Consider the following 18,080-nt stretch of genomic DNA (forward strand, 5'->3'; position numbering starts at 1 on the left):
AGGCACAAACTTGGGCTCTTAAGTGAAAATGAGAGAAAGATGTTTTGGACACTGTGAGGAATCACTAGACTCGTCCCCTGCTGTGATACAAGCCTTACAAAAAGAAAGAAAGAGAATTATATTTAGATGTTAGAAGTCAAGACAGGCACAGCAAAGTCATTGTGTGAGAAACAGCAGAGCACGGCAATGGATTACCGGGCAGAAAGAGGCCGGCTTTAACGCCACAGAACAGGACATATGTGAGAGCTTTTCAGTGCTGAATTCTGATATATAAATTGACCTTTAAAAAACTTTATGTAGAGGAATAAAGTTTGTGAAAGCCAATTCATTGCTAGAAATAGGTTAAGAGAAAGTCATCCAGTACAGTTTCTTACCATTTCATCATCTTTGCTGAGGAGCTTGGCACTGGCCAGGAACTCATCATACTTGTGGAAGGGGATGACAGGCTCCGGCAGCTCTCTGAGATACAGCTTTAGTAGAGAGGCTACTGTATGCACATCTGTGTTACTGTGGAGAAAGAAGGGACAAACAAGAGGTAGAAATCGGGGAGGTTATGAGTACATGGCATGGGGGCAAACAAAATCCTCATGAATATTCCTGCAGCAAGCGGACTGTTGGCTGGATAGGTGGAATCAGAAGGAAAAATTATGCAAGATTGCCATTTAGCTTATTTTTGCAGCACAAAGACTGGAAACAGGGGAAAACAGCTAGCCTGGATCCATCCAATGCTAACAATCGACCAACCAGAACCTCTACAGCTCCCTAATTAATATGTTATAAAATATTTTAAAAAACAAAGTTTATACAGTGTACAACTTACTTAGCTAAACTAAACTAAGCTAACAGGCAGTTGGCTGTAGTTTTTTATTGTTTAAGAGCAAATTTCAAAGCAACAGAATGACAGATAGGTAACAACAAAAGCAAGAGAGGGAACAACAACAACACTGGGAAAGCTTAGATGATCTGCCAAAAGGCAAGAGGATTTCCACTGTAGGATCAGAGACACTAACAAGCCAACGAGGGGCAGCTGGTGAAGCAGGCAGACGGAGGCTAGAGACAGAGTAGATGGTACGAGTGGCGGATGGTGTGAAAGAGGGAGGGCAGAGAAAAAGATATGTGGATTTGGTATGTTCCATCACTCATGCATGTCATCCTGAGTTATTGATGAAGGTTGTCACATTAAAAAACAGATCTCAGTCTCTTAGGACAGCCACTTACACACCCTATCAATAGAAGGCAGATTGTAACTGCAATGTAGCTGCAAGATCGTGGAGTGTTTTAAAATGGCCAACTTTACAGTAGAAATAAACATGTTTAAAGAAAAGGTTTGGGTTTCTATAGCTACTTTCCCCATTCATTTTTATTTTTATATCACTTGTTTAAATGATATTAAGGCTTAAAGTTATGCATAATTAAGGGCGTGGCTGGTTTGAGTGACAGATGTGTGCTGTCACAGGTGCCTAGCTGCTAGGTGGCAAGGCGCTAGCTCTTTGCTAGCTCTGACCACACTTCACTTCAGTCTTTGCCCATTTTTGAATTAGGCAGGAGTTAGGCAAATCAGGCACTGCCAAGATGGCGTTGACTGGAGCCACCACATTTTGTGCTCTTCAGAAACCTGTGGGTGACATCATGGAGACTATGTCCATGTTTAATATAGTCTATGGATTAGTGATCTGCTCAGCTATAACTTGTCCTGCCCTAAATGGCTGTTCACCCCAGCATTTAAAATAGAGGTATTATGTGACAAAATCAATTCCTTTCAATGGAATTTCGACTAGCAGTAAATTTGCACGCAAGGGTGAAACAAAAGTAATTTTTCACGTTTCACACTGTTGACCAATAGCAAACCTTCACTATTCATTTTTATTTAGTGCCCCTCACAAATGAGGCATTCTTTTTGGACAGTTATGTGACAGGGGTTGATGGTACAAATATATGTCTCTGACAGTCAGCACGCTAGATCAATTCAGAAAAGCTACATTTAAGATATACTTTTAATAGAGATGATTTTGTTTAGTAATTTAGCATTAAAAGCAGATCCATTTCATGTGTCTCAGTGAATCAGCAAGCAACACAAATGGAACGCATTTAGTTATTAACCCAATTAATCACACCCGTTCTTTGCCTGCTAAAGACATTAGATCACCATTTTGTACTGCTGTGTTTACAATGCTGCACTGCACTGATGAGGTAATGGCAACGAATGACAATAAATCTGAGTAACATTTCCTTTACTTTCACATAAAAAACCCTTTCCTCCAATTTACCAGCTGTTACCCCTCAGTGTGGTAAAAGCAAAACCTGCCAGTTAATTACTGCACAGATGTGTTCAAAAGAAGAACATTAGTATTAAAATGAACATAGACAGATTATAAAGTTCAAAATCAATGATAGCTGTTAATTTTTAAGTGGCGCACAACACAGTCACAAGAAAATGCATGTAAATCTGACAATGAAACCAAACATTCATCCTTTGCTAAGATATGTATTTATGTATTACATTTAGTGCTGGGCACCGATTTCTAAAGAACTGAATTCTAAAGTAGTGTATTGCGCACTTTTAATTTAAATGTACTGCTATTTACACAAAAGTGCAATAACATGTGATTTGCAAACACCAGCAGTATTCCCTTTACACTGTAGCAATAAAATATTTCTTGTAAATCTCAACCTAAACAAACAAAACCAAATCTATTTCCCAATGCCAGGGCGTTACCTTTTACACTTTCTTAAAACAAGTTGTCCAGAGAGTCCAGAGCCACGATCATAACAGGCACCTTCTGAGCAACAGGTTAAAATATCTGTGTTCTTGTTTTTTTTTCTGAGCAGGAATCAGCAGAAACATTTTCTTTTATCAGGGAGCAGCAGAAACAGTCTATGTTCAGTAGCAAGTGTTCCTGTTAGAGTGAGATGAAGTGCTCGCCTCACGCACACGCCCACCCGCTGACAAAGTTGAATTGTCTTGAACTTTTGTACGCGACGCACAGCACAAATCATTGGAAGAGAGACTGATCCTCGCTGTTTGTGAGTTTCCATAATCTATTACAGTTTAAGCCCAGTTACAAGCCCTAATTACATTATATACATGTAGAAAATATTTCATATGTATGGCCTGTTCAGAAAGGAAGTAGGTGAGAAACTTCCCCTTTGTGTTAGTTAGTCTTGTTTAGCCACATTTAAATTCAGGTTGAGTTTTCCTAAAGGTTCCTTGGTTTGTCACAAAGGATCCTTCTAAATGTCTTTGTTTAGATTTCCAGTGCAAAACAGGTATTGAAATCCATCATTCAAATCTCTGGATGCAACTAAATCTTATACCCACTCACCCACCTTTGTGTTTTTGTAAACTTCTGGGGGTTCGCCCATTTGTTCCAGGCCAACAGGAGCACCCATGTGGTTCCAGAGGTGCAGTCAACAGTCTAAACATATCAACTTCACATTAAAATGCACTGAGGAAATCCAAGTAGCCAGTACCCTGATGTGTTTCCTTACCAATCAAAGGAGGGTTTTTCTCCACAGTCGAAGGCATCCTGCAGCTCTTTGACCAGGTTGGCCTGTCCTGGCAGCCTGAATAGGCCCTCCTCCTGAAGGCCCCACTGCCGAATGAAATCCACACATTGCTCTACCAGCATAGGAGCCAGCTTGTTCCCAAACCGGCGTTCAAACCGCACAGTTTCCTCCAACTTCTGACCAAAGATCCCTGAAGCACAAGGCAAAATGTTTTATGATGGTATGACATTGATAAATGGCAGCAGCATTGAGCGATTCAGTTTTTACCCTATATTTGAACATTTATTCATAAGCAAAGCCAAAGCTTTTATCATATTTGTAAAGCAGTCATTAATAATAGGAGAATACACAGTTAACCACAGTGTGCAGTGAGTGAGTTCAACATTATCAAAGGAAGCTGAGAGATGTGTTTCAGTGTTTAATAATGTTTTTATCACAGATAAATTATTTAGGCCATGATTCTGAAATTACAAAAAATGATGGGTCAGTCATACAAATACACACACACACACACACACACACACATACACTGTGCAACATCTTGCACTATTTAACTTTCTCTCCCAAAGTAAAAGGAGCATTTTTCAAAGAGTAAAAAAACATTAGCCTAGCATCCGTGGCTTAAGGCACATCAAAGACAGCAGTTAAATCGATTGAAAAAAAATTCAGACGAGGCCGGCTAGACAGTCCAAGCAAAAAACACCCACAAAGCCTTAGTCTGATGATCAAATCTCTAACTTCCTGCTGAGCACCTCTCGCCTTTTGTCCGAAAAAAAGGGACTGATTTCCATTTGCAGCCGTCTCATGTGGATGCAACACAAGAGGGGATTAAGGCAGCCTTCCTGAGAGATTTGGATCTACATACTTTTCCGGTCTCCAGATACAGACAGAGGCTACTCACACACATGCATACACGTGGTACAATGAAGTACCGTACAGTGACTAAATTAAACTTAAGCTTACCAGGATCCTCGTGCTTTTGACAGCATGACACAGCAACAAATCACTTAAAAACAACCGGTGTTAATGTGAACACAATTGTAGTTTATTGCTTGCCTTTTCACTAATAATATCATTGTATGTTGTCATACTCACCCCTCTTGAAACTGACACAACTTGTAAGCTTCCGGAAGATACACCGATTAAAAAATAAATAAGATAACAAACCAGAATTGCAGAATTTAAAGTGCCTGCAATCTAGCATTTTCTAAAAACAACCCCTGTTTTTGTAGTTATGACAGGAAGCAAAAACAACAACAACAATGCAGAAATAAAACAGATGCATGAAATCCAAATTCCAAATCTCAGACGAGTCACAGTGAAATATAGATAAGTCAAGCTCCCCCAGAGTACAGAATGATTGAATATACTCATGTATCAAAAAGAGCAACAGAGAACAAATGAGGAAAAGTGACTGGATGAAAACGAGGTCATCCCTCCAGACATTCTGGTCATGAGTCTAGGAATTTTTTCCCGGGGTCACATGTAACTGTGTGTGTGGACCAGCTTATGAAGAGTGTGTGCGTGTGTTTACTGTATATGTTTGCTGTACCTACTCAGCAGGTTCCCTCAACACTCTCTCTCAGTCTCACACACACACACACACGCGCGCGCACACGCACGCACACACACACACACACACACACACACAGAGGGACAGAAGTCCAGATATGTTAATTTTTTTTTAATAAAAAAAAACAAACAAAAAAACTTTATTATATATTAGATATAACACACATCTCACACCCATCTCTTCGTACTAATCCTCTTTTAACCCCCCCTTACTTCACTAAATGCTAATGTTACATATTCATAGACATATATGGTGAAACTAAACAGCTTCAACTGTGTTTTATACTGCATGTCTCATGCAGAAATATTTAATATTGAGAACTCTCTACATAGTATGTCAGAAGGCGAAGGGATGAATGAGCGTACGGGGGAGGAAAGAAGTTGACATTAGAGCTTGGTGTGAGTTTATGTTACTACGCTGAGTTAGAGGAAGGCTTTAAACAATGTTCAAACATTAAATTAAGCAAACTCAAGCTCTCCTCAAAGGTTCCCAGCTGCATACTGTATCACTAGTTTTTTGTACTGAAAATGTACTACAACAGATACTAGATCATTTTGTATTTTAAATTAATTATACCCTGCAACATGTGAGGACATGTCACTCAAAAGATGACAAATATTTGACAATCCAATAGTGCAGACAGGCGTTATTCAAATAACTCAAAAGTTAAATAAAGCCATGGCACTATAAGGCTTAGGTGCTTAGGAAGTTTGAATATTTATAAGGAGATTTTCATTATTAATTATTATCATATTCATAGACAGCTACTGTATATCATACCTGGGAAATAGCATTTTATAATGTTAAAAAGACAGGAAATCACTATGGGTGGGTCTCTTTTTAAATTCATGATGTAAACATAATAATTAAGAAACTGATAACTTCTCAGATCAGTTCAACCAGGGTGAAATCACAGCTCACAGACTGTTTCAGAGGCAGAATATAAATTTCAGGTAATGACTATATGAGCTTAGACTATATGAACATCTGAACTTAACACCTGTTTGACAAACCTTGATAGACTAAAGAACTTTTCTAAGCTTCTGTGTCTTCTAGGTCTGGTGACTCCATTCCACAACCATAGGGCAAGTAAACGTCACATTTTACTATTAAGTAACTTCATCTGTGGTGTTACACTAAACTAAATAATAACTGTAAATTAGGTTGTTCGCTGTCAAATGCTGTTGAAACTAGACTGAAACAGACATGACACATGGCTGTAAATAGAAAAAACATAAATATACACAGTATGTGCCACTGTAGTGTTTTAATATGAATGGTTTAAAATAATATTGTCCACATAGAATTATTTCAACAACTTCAGCAGTTCAAATTGATTCCCAAATTGCAAATAAACATTTGGTAATTACCATGAAATAAATCTCCAAAGATCCAGATGGAGAGGCCACAGCTGCACATTTCTCGAAGGTCTGACTTTGAACTCTCTCTTGTCCAACGGTTTGTTCAAGCTGGCCAGTAATTAATTCGACGTCATAGCAAGTGTTGAGCACAACATGACAGCAAACCATCAGTGGCTCCGAGCTCTTCTGTGGGTCAAACACAGGGGCTTCTCTTTGGGAGCTCCCTCGCTGCCTGTCACTCTCTGAACAGAATTTTTAATCACACTTCAGAGGCACTGACCAGCCAATCAGGGCTCTGTTAGTCTCTGCTGCTACTGCAAAACGTGAAAGCCTGGAATATGTGTGTGTGCTCTTTATATATATACGTATATGTGTGTGTGTGTGTGTGACAGACCGGCTCCGCTCCAACTTGGAGCCACCTTTCTTGTGGCATCTTTGACAAATGGCTCGTCCTTTTGAAGAGCAGTCAACTGCAATAGACATCAAACTCCCAGCACTGAAAACAGAGGGGCCAGGCCAGCCTCATCTATTCACTGTGTCACCGAGAGCGGCCCAAACTGCCTGTCCGGTTACAAGCGCCGCACTTGTGCCCCGCTCATACACAATGTAGGCCAATGTCTGCAAGTAAAGTCAATAAAAGGCTGTGGCGGCGCAGCGGGAAACTCCCACAAAGATCAGGAATAACTCCATGAGAACAACTTCCGCTATGAATCACGGTTCATTTGATGATTACATGTTGCCTATTTCATCTACAGTAATTGATTTTAACACAATATATTGCTTTGTTTATTAGCATGAGCAGCTGGATAGATAGTGGGGGAAAAACATGCAGGATGATGACACAAACATGAGAGATTCAAGTAGTTGAAACAACTGAAACAAGACAAGGCAAATATTCCTAAAGCTGTTTCTACATCTCATCATGGTGAAGTATTGTAGTAATGTAACCAATATGTGACAGGACACCACCATATGGAGTTACTCATGGAGGAGGCAAAAAGGAGGCAAGCTGATGCTTTAACCTTCCAACAGACTCGGGAAACATGTTTGTTTTAGAAGAAACTTTGAAGATACAGTACGGTAAAAGTCATGATAAAAGGTATTGTGGAATAGTGCAGTCATCTGTTCCTTATAGTCCTCCTTTTAAAAAAGTAAAACGTAATATTAAATCACAATATTACAGAATAGCTATATTGTACCTGGAAAGTCCTGTCTCAATCATGCAGAACAAAATGGATTAAGGCAATATTATAATCATTGTTCACAAGGCAAAAGCTGAAGTTTGTGCTTTCAGCCCTTAGTTAAACACAGTCTCTGCAGACAAGCAATGCATTTTGTCAGCTGGATCAGTCAGCAGATTTATGGGGTTGTGTCTTGCTCAAAAAAACCTTAGCAGAGATGGTAGCTTGCTCAGAGATTGAATATACACACTTATCCATCCTGTGGTGCGGCTACTGGAAACTCATCCAAATAAACAGCAAACTGGTTATACAAATCTCAGTCACATCAGCAAGTTAATAACAAGCTATTCAGTTAATACAAACAGTGGCTGTGTGGATACTGACCTCCACCAAATGGAGCCCAGATGACCCTGCGTATCGTCTTCACCCAATCCTCCATGTCATTCTGGGTGTTAGCCATAAGAAGGTAGGTCTCATGGTTGGCTGTCATCCGCTCTCTGTCTCCCCCTGTTCAAATATTAAAATATCCTGTAGTTAGTAGCCGAAGTCCCTCAAGCTGCAAAACTTTCATTGTTAAAATCATGGAGTCAAACTGTCCAACACAAAGAGATATCATCATGCATTGCTAATCTGATCTCTTTATCTATCAACCCATCTACTTCTTTTCCCTCATCAATCCAGAATCTTTGAACACACAAATATTGTTCATTTCAAAAGTTTAACTACTAGATACAAGATGCCTCCTTTTTCACTGAAAAGTCCATTTTCAGTGTATGTGTGCTGGAGGCTTCGAGATTTCACAATACACTGTGAAATTTGCACACTGGACTTCAATTGGCTTACAAACAAGTTGCGATGCCATAAAATCATCAAACTCAGTTGAGCACCGAGAAACGTTCCCCCTTCCCGTGATCATTTACTTGAACCTAACCACTAGGTGTCTCAACAAATATGGAAATTTTGGATACACACACACACACACACACACACACACACACACACACACACACACACACACACTGCCTTTTTAACTCACCCGAAGTTATAAATCAAAAGAAATGTTTATATCTCTGGGCTCTGCACCAGTGTATACTCCATTAGAGACAGGCTCAGCTATCCTGACTCGACTTGTGGATAATGGCCACAAGCACTCTGCTGTTATGTGATATCAGACAGACTGGAGTGGAGGGTCTGGACTTGTTTCATATAACGAATCTGGTTGCAGCGATTACTATGACAATAGAACCATTTGCACCGCTCCGCAAACAAACAACAACTTATGGCATTTCACAGGGATGAACCTGATCTATTATAGGATGAGATGGGATGTTAAGAGACATAGTGGTTGAATTATTTATAATTCCTATATATCCTGCTCCATTGATTGTATCCCAGGATGAGATCTGTGTGTTGCATATGAAAGATATTTATAGACTACTACAACCCAACATGAAAGGCCAGCCAAGGGATCAGGTTTACCAACATGAATTCCTAGTGACTTTATATGAAGCATAAAAAAATATACTTGAACTGTTTTCTGATACGAACCAATCCAACGGTTGTGAAGGTGATAAACAAGCATGCAACAGGATTATACAGCATACCATGGCTATTACAACACACTCCTGTTCCTCCTGCCAATCCATGTACATTTTTAAAGTGAAATTCAAAATAGCCAGAATGGGATTACGCTAAAATCAGAAACATAGTTTTAGACACTTGGTACACATGCACACATATATTTCCCATTGAATTCATTTTCTACTGAATTCAACAGCTTTAATGTTTTTCAAGAAACATTCTCATCTCCAATCTGTCAACAAATTACTTAAGTGTAAGGTATTATTATCAATGTCACTATCATGAATTAGACACTCAGTTCACATTTTGATTGATGCAGTTCAGGATATCAATGAATCAGTAGTATTGTCAGAACTGTGTGTTTTGGTGTGTCAGAGAGCTGGGCCCTGTTCTTCAAATGTGGCCAAAATAATACTGTTTATTCTCATCTATCTAATTTGGTTCTTTAAAAGCAGTTTGATGATAGCTTTGTTAACAGGGCCCTCTTATTTTGAAATAAAGACAAAATGAGTAGAAGCTGAAACCATGATTAACATTAATATGATTGCGTGGCTGGGGATCATGAGATTACAGTTACGTGAAATAGGTGTGTTGGGAACCCTCCCAGCATGCACTGGAGCAATAGATTCACGGATATCCGTCTAATGTTCTGTATGTTTCTGCATTGGGTGTCAATTGTTCCACATTGAGCTCTACTGTGTTGACTGTTTCCACATTTTAATCACTGTTAAACATTAGATATTACCAGTGAATGTGGTCAGACAACCAGTGATGTTGGGTGCATGTTGGGCTTTTTTTTTGTATATTCTATCATGTATACAGTAAGTATAACTCATTATGGAAATTAAACTGTAATTACACCAACAGACCACAGTGATTTCTCAACAACTTGCATGTTCTCATCTGAAATCATAACTAAACCTGTTATATTATACATCTGAGAAAGCAAGCCATTTCTATTTGAAAATTTGTTCATATATGGGGTTGTTAGCAGTTATGCCTAATTTATTTTAAAAAGAAACCTCTATGCATTCATACTGTAGAACTGAACGTGCTCATATGTATTTGTTTAAAATGAAGGAATGTTTCTTTATGGTTTCCAAATATCATTGCAGCCAGTACAATTCATGCATCATCCATCCATCCATCCATATTGTGCCTGGAGTAACAGTAAAGGACGCCTTTAGAACTTGCGCAGACCAACTCTCAGATTAAAAACATTGAAGTTTTGACCCATAGTTGTGATTTGCGTCCAGGAAGCACGGTCTTCCTTTTAACAGTAGGTTAATGCCCTCTGTTCCTGATCCAGTAATTAGTCACCACCCACTATTACCTCAGAGCCTTATTAAGTAGCTACACCTCACATGGAGTAGACACGATAGATTCACTTTGTCAATCACACCCACACATTTATACTTGAACATGCAAAGCAAGCTGCATCTGCATTAAACTTATGAAATAATTTCTGCTAATGTTTGGTGTTTGCTATTTGTCCATTTGTGACTGCAACATAAGCAAAGAGGCAGCTTCAGCTCACCTCTCAAGTGAAGGAATCACACCCACGATGTCATTTCAAGAAACGATGCACTAATCGGCCGGTAAATGTGCAGCTCACTAACATGCACACACGTGAGTGGTTCTTCGGCCGTTGTAAAAGCTCCGTCGCTCCACAATACCTCGTTTATATAAAGCGCTTCACGTTTAGATTATTAACCCAAAGTCCTCCGTTTAACAAAGTCCTGACACCTGCTGATAAAATCGTGGATTTAATTCAGAGAGAGAGAGAGAGAGAGAGAGAGAGAGAGAGTATCGATATGTTGGTATGTCCACTGTGAGATGGAGACCGACAGTCCCCATGGCCGCGCCAAGGTTTTTTAAGGGTCCAAAGCAAGTCATCCTGAGTCCATGTGCATATTAAAAATGAAATGATTAGAAATGGCTCACAAATATATAGTTTCATTTTAAAAATGCAGCTGGGCACTGTGTGTTAAGAAGACTTCACTCAAACATTGTGCTTTTAATGTGGACTATTTTCAGCTGATCACAACACATTTAATGCTCTAGTGGTATGGTATCTGTGGGAAATAAATTAACAATGCCCATGTTCATTGTAATGATGTTCTATATTACACAACAGTGTGTCTGATTGATGTGTTTTCAATAGTTTAATAATTGGCATAGAAGAGAATATTCAGGAATATAATTTTAGGTTTTGAACAATGGGCAGTATGTTTTTTTTTTTTTTTTAATGGCATTTATTGAAGTGAAATTGAAAATATCACCACACCTATCATTTAAGCTAGGTAACCACTTAAGAACATTTTGCGAACAGTTTAAAAATTAACTTTGCAAGCATATGGACCAACAATCAAGTATAATTATGCTTGTACAGTTTTCTTACTGAAGAAATCAAAATGATACAATGCAACATAGGAAATACTTATATTATGACACTTAATGACAAAAAAAGAATAAAAAGCCATAAATGTAACTTTCAAGAAGTGTATGCAGATTATTGACTAAAGGTCAATAATCAAATATGTATGATTGTGTATGATAACAATGACATATGCATTTCACTTTGTGGTCCTGGAGAGAAAGTGATGTAAAATTCACAGCAGGTCAGAGCAGGTGCGGGTTATTTTTGCAGTCATTTATTAAGCCCTGCCTGGGAAAAATGCACTTTTGTAAAACATCTGCTTTGTAAAATTACCAGTGTTTGTTACAGATAGGCTGCAGCCTCGTTCTCCTTCCACAAGATTAAAGCAGAAAAAAACGTCATAAGTGGTATTATTTTGTTCCTTTTGTTTACTTTCACTTTCCAAAACTGGAAACCGGCTAAGCCTGACTTAGCATACTGCAAAATAACTCGATTTAACAGTTTCATACTGCATACTACTATGAAAAGCAATTTGCAGTCTGTAGTCCATACTGCATACTGCGGTCACCGGTAGTATGTAGTAGGCAGTTCCGAATACAGGCTAAGTTTGTCTGTTAAGTTTATGTTGCTACTCCATTCACAGTTGATCCACCGTTTGCTTGCATATCTTTCATTCTTGTTTGTGTGTCCAGAGAAATGTAACTTGTGATGTTTACTTAGGCCTACTTCGCATTACACAAATTTAAGCCCGTTTTGCTGGTCAGTGAGCTCGGCGACCATCAGGCTGGGATCATGGGTAAATCAACGATCGATCAGAGGTTGCCAGTCATTATGTGTGAACTACTCAACAACGCATCAAAACATCGCTGACGCATCGCCGACGCCAGCCAGATATCTAGCATGCCAAATATCTGGAGGAGTAGGCCGACTTAGCATTCACATCCAGCCAATGAGAGAAGGCAGCTGACAGAGCAGGCAGCTACTTTTTCACTGCAAAACACTTTTTACTCAGCTCCAGCTCTCTTTGTAGCTCAGACAATCCCTGCTACCTGCGTGTGCTAATACTTTCTTTCACCCATATTCTCTGTCTTTGTAATTGCTATCTTTATAATAACAAACAACAGCTGTTTCGTGTGTAGGTTTGCGTCATTTCCCGTTTCACATTTCACCTGTGTTTTCTTGACAAAACATGGTTTGGAGACCAGCCGTCGAGTGATGCAACCATTATCAGCTTGTGTAGAGTGTGACCCCCGGTAAACGATCAGTCACATAACGCCACAACGACTTCAAGACCCCCGTTACAAGACGGCAAGTTGTGTAGTCTGAACACCACGGCGATTAGCCGACGCTGAAAGTCGTGTAATCTGCACCGTTATTGCGCAGTTGATGATGATTCTGTAATTACAGCTTTAAATGAATAGCAGTGAAATGCATCATTTATCAACGGGAATGGCACCAAATGGTCCAAAATTACATATGCTTATACTTCTGACAGTTTCTTACGTCAGTAATTTAAGTGTAATGTTGCAAATGATGCATACAGTTTAGCGAACTGTATGCATGTGTTGTAGTCAAGTTGTAGTTGATATCTGTGGCTATTGAATGCTATTGCATTTAGTAGTAGTGAAATGTTATTAATGGCTACCTTGTATAGGTTTTATCTTTCAAAACCACACACACACACACACACACACACACACACACACACACAATGTTTATATTTTATTAGACTGCAGTAAATTGATCAACTGTCTCAGGAATCATCATTTACAAAAGTCTTGGTTGAACATAGGGAGTGCATTCTAACAGATGCACACTCGACGATTATAACTGAGCAGCCAGCCAGTACTTATCAAGCCAGCCTGTATAACATCTCAGGTATGTACACATTTGGTCAAAATGTCATATTACGCAACCTCATCAATCGAATGCTCATCTGTTGATCACTGATGTGGATCTGTCAGATAGATTCTACAGTGACACCAATTAGTCACACTGGCCAGTTTGGCCAGTTCTCAAGTCACAGGCCTCTCCACCCTGACAGCATTGTCTGCATAGATTGTCATGCAAAGTAACTGTGATTCTTTGGTGCCCCTGTGAGTGCTTTAGTCCATATTTAAAATCAATCAGCCCTTAACATAGAGCCTGTGTTTCCATTACTTGAATGGAAAGGCAGTATTTCCTTTAGGAAACAACGGTTGTGAAGGTGTTAAACAAGCATGCAACAGGATTACATTACAGCATACCATGGCTATTACAACACACTCCTGTTCCTCCCGCCATTTCCTGTTGATGCTCAACTTTATTCCGCAGTTGCTGAATTGGACACATGGTTTATAAAGGCGGATGATACGTCAAACTCACTTAGCATATGGACAATCTTCCTAGACAAAATCTTCTAAACTATCATTCTTTATGACTGAGGCACATATTTGTCATTTACAACATATGTAGTATCCCACCTCTAGCCCTGTAACCTGTATTACTAGTATTAGTATAAGCATTAACCTAATATAGCTAATATATCGGAAGAACACATTTGAATATGACCTCTAATGAAACAAATATCAGGATCAGCAGATGGGTTTACATCCATTCTTGGGCTGAAACATGACTTGAATACAAAAACTAATTTGGAGTTTCTTCAGATGATAAAAACACAAGTGACAACAAAGTAATATCAGCTGCCTCTGTTATTTTTGCTGACTGGCAGCTTTCAGCCCAGTGCCTTGCCTTGTGTCTGTAACTAAGAGCAAAGGGGTTTATTTGAAAAACTGACTAAAACCTAGCAGCTGCAATGATTGAGTCATCACTTCAGTGAATGACATAGTGCTGTAAACTGCTCCAGGGATTAATAGTGTTGTTTCTTTGTCTATGGGACCTCTTTTGAGCCAAATGCAATAATAATATTTGAATGCACAAGTGTTAATTGTTTGGAGACTCATGTGTAGTCCAATCATAAACACACAGCATTCGCAGATTACTCAGCATTGTCTCCAGAACTCAGACACAATCAATGATATGACTCCAGGTTAAAATCACCATCAGATAAACAGATAATTAGAGAAAACCAAAGCCACATCCCTGTTAGGAACAAATATTAGCTTTTCATTCCCTGACCTGCAACTTCCGCACCCATCAGAATTTTGCTCAATTAAGCATTAACCGCAGAAAGATGAAAACCTTGAGCTCAAATATCATCTTGTCGCCTGTGGGTAAATTCTCCATATCTGTCCACTAAATAAAATGACTGGAGGCTCCTGTCTGACAGATTGTTTACTGGCTGTGGTTAAGCTGCCAGCAAGTATTATTCTCCAGTACACAATTCTTAGACTGCTTGTGGTGTGACTGGCACTGTGTCTCAAAAAAAACCAACAACCCCTCAATCATCACTTCTTAAATGAGACCAATCCTAGCAGGAATTCCCTGCCTGAGACAGTCAGGGGGCTTCACTTAAAGTACGACTGTACCTGAAGAGACAACCGTGACAGCTGTCACAATTCCCCTGATTCACCACGCTTCAGCACACTGCTCCAAAGTTTTAGGAACTCAGCGGTGAACAATTGTCAGCTTTATAGAGGCATGCTGACTGGTACTTCAGAAGACAGCTTGCATTAAAGAAGACACACAGATGAAGATTCCTTATTCTCCTTGAGACTTAGACCCCATGAAAAAAGTTCACCAAAAGAGATGCCATACATTTTAATTTTTTGCCTTTAATTCTTTTGACAATATTCTCCGCAGTGGAGCCCCTATAAAATGACAACTTTATACTAACTTCTGCTATTTACATTCAAGAAACATTGTACTTCAACTGCATCATTATTTATCATTATTTATAGTTACCCTGTGTGTGTGTGTGTGTCATAATTCCCATCTTCCGGGTGAACGCTGGCGCTATTAGCTGCCACTGCTGTGTATTTCTAAAGCTTCCTGCACTTATGAATGCATGGATGCATCTATGAACTGTTTCAAACTATTTTAAGGAGCCACTCCGACCTGTGTATCCACGCTGATTCGGCGGGTTTATATGCTAGTTTTGGTACGTGTTGATGCTTTCTGCGGTTGCCGGTTTGCCTGCTGGTTACTGACTGTTCTTCGTGGTACCTCTGGCACTTGGATCAACTATGAAGATCACTGAGCTACTCGTGCAGATGAACTATATCTGGGTCGTCCTTTCTGCTAGGCCTATATACCATTCTGTGGCATGGTCGATGCTCCAGTATTCGGCGGCGGAACTTACTCAGCTCCGTTTGCGTCCTTTTAATCTTCCGTCAGCTCCATATCTTCCCTCGGATATTGTGTACATACCACGTTGGAAATATAAACATCGAGTTATAACATTGATGGCTCATGTCAAATACGGTCCTTTTGCTCATCTAAACCACGCTCACCGAAGAGGCTCTCACGGACTGTCGATCACAGTGTATTAACCAACCCGGCCAGATCGGTTGGCAACGATTCTGGTAAAAACTATTTTTCCTTTGGATTATTTAATATACGATCTCTCTCTAATAAATGACCTCTGGTGTACGATCTACTGTCTGACCGTAAGTTTGACTTTCTCTGTCTAACTGAGACATGGCAGAAACCAGACGACTTTTTTCATCTAAACCAGTCTGTTCCCCCAGGATACAGTTATGTTTGTAAATCCCGTGATACGGGACGGGAGGGGGGCTAGCAATACTTTATAAAGAGAAATTGAAAGTATCTCAGTTAACTTTGTCTACATATTCTTCTTTTGAAACAACTGATTTAAAAATCAATGGTGCAATTCATACCATCCTCACAACTATTTACCATCCTCCCAAGAGCAATAATGCCTTCTTAACTGAACTATCTGAACTTTTGACTTATCTATCTTCCATGTCTCCAAATGTAATCATTCTGGGTGATTTTAACATTCATATAGACAATGTCAGTAATGCATTTACATGTGAATTTTGATCATGTTTGGATTGCTTTGGTATGCAACAATTTAACACATTGCCCACTCATACTAAGGGGCATACTCTTGATCTTGTTTGCTGTTCTGGTATAAGACCTTATAATTGTACTGTCTCTGACCTGTCCATATCAGATCACCTACTGGTGTCCTTTTGTGCCAAATTGGCAGTTTTTAAGGTAAACCCGTGTCGTTCGATCACATTTCGGAATATTAAGAACATTGATGTGCCTACTCTTGCTGATGAACTTGCCATCTTCTCCAGTAAAATGGATTTATCAACTGTTTATGAACTAGTTACATACTACAGTGATGGACTGAACATGATTTTAGATGAATTTGTACCTGTGAAAACTTGAACTGTTTAATTTGTACACTCAGCTCCTTTTACACCTGAACTACGCAAACTTTAAGGCCATAGGTTAGAGCGGTTATATGTCAGGTCTGGCCTTACTGTTCATAAAGAAATGTATGCTGAACATATTCGAAATTATAAAAATGCACTGTCCAAGGCTAAATCTGATTACTACTCCAACATAATTGGAGTTAGTAATGGGAACTCCGGCTCCCTTTTCTTGGTGGTAAACAATATTCTGCAACCACCTGATTCTCTGCCATCTGATATGTATTCCACTGACTTATGTGATGGTTTTTTTTACTTTTTTTGCATCTAAGGTTGAAAATGTACATCAGCAATTAGGCCTACTTACTGGTACTCTTCACAATGACTCCTGTCAATCTATCACTTACACACCTCCCCACTCTGTTTTCTCTAACTTTACACTACCAACTACTTCAGAGATAGTGGGTCTGATAGGTAAATCTAAATCTTCGACTTGTCAGTTAGACCCTCTACCTACTCCTTTAGTGAAAGCTTGTTTACCAGCCCTGTCGCCATTGATTACTAAAATTGTTCATGCTTCACTTGTTTCTGGTTCTGTATCACCAGGGGGTGATCCATTTAATTTTGATAATTTTCGTCCAATTTCAAATTTACCATTTATCTCTAAGGTGGAAAAGTGTATTATAGTTCAAATTCATGAACATCTTTCTAATAATAATTTCAATTACAATTTCAATCTGGCTTTTGTCCCCACCATAGCACTGAGACTGCTCATGTCAGAATAACCAATGATCTACTGTTGGCAGCTCACTCTGGGCTTTTATCCATACTTGTCCTTCTAGACTTGAGCACTGCTTTTGATACTGTCTCACATAAGATACTTCTTGACAGATTAGCTTCTATTGGTATTACTGGCACTGCTCTGTCTTGGTTTAGGTCATATCTATCTGGACGCAGTCAGCGTATCCAATTAAAAGGTTTTCGATCAAGAACATCCATAGTCACTACTGGTGTTCCCCAGGGTTCTGTCTTGGGCCCGCTTCTTTTCATTATTTACATGCTCCCTCTTGGTTATATTTTGAGGAAATATGGGATTCATTTCCACTGTTATGCGGATGACACCCAACTCTACTTGTCTGCCAAACCCACTGGTTCTTTCCCACCACCATCTTTGTCCAGCTGTTTAGCTGAAATTAAAGATTGGCTTTC

The 18,080-nt window shown here is 39.3% G+C and overlaps 1 protein-coding gene across 2 annotated transcripts in view; it reads right to left on the reverse strand.

Annotated features, from left to right (window-relative positions):
- Nucleotides 1-41: 41 nt before the first annotated feature.
- Nucleotides 42-18,080, reverse strand: part of LOC123981533 (rho GTPase-activating protein 24-like) — a 67,877-nt gene continuing 49,838 nt past the window's right edge. The window contains exons 4-6 of one of the 2 annotated variants that reach the window (XM_046066413.1): nt 8,007-8,129; nt 3,490-3,697; nt 42-507 (exon numbers count right to left, since the gene is read on the reverse strand). In XM_046066413.1, the coding sequence (XP_045922369.1) occupies nt 354-507; nt 3,490-3,697; nt 8,007-8,129 (485 nt within the window). In that variant the 3' untranslated portion in view covers nt 42-353. Of the gene's footprint in view, nt 508-3,313; nt 3,417-3,489; nt 3,698-8,006; nt 8,130-18,080 lie in introns of those variants that run through there. The other variant, XM_046066414.1, reaches the window with a different exon arrangement.

This window comes from Micropterus dolomieu, linkage group LG13 (genome assembly GCF_021292245.1).
Source record: "Micropterus dolomieu isolate WLL.071019.BEF.003 ecotype Adirondacks linkage group LG13, ASM2129224v1, whole genome shotgun sequence".
NCBI classification, from domain to species: domain Eukaryota; kingdom Metazoa; phylum Chordata; class Actinopteri; order Centrarchiformes; family Centrarchidae; genus Micropterus; species Micropterus dolomieu.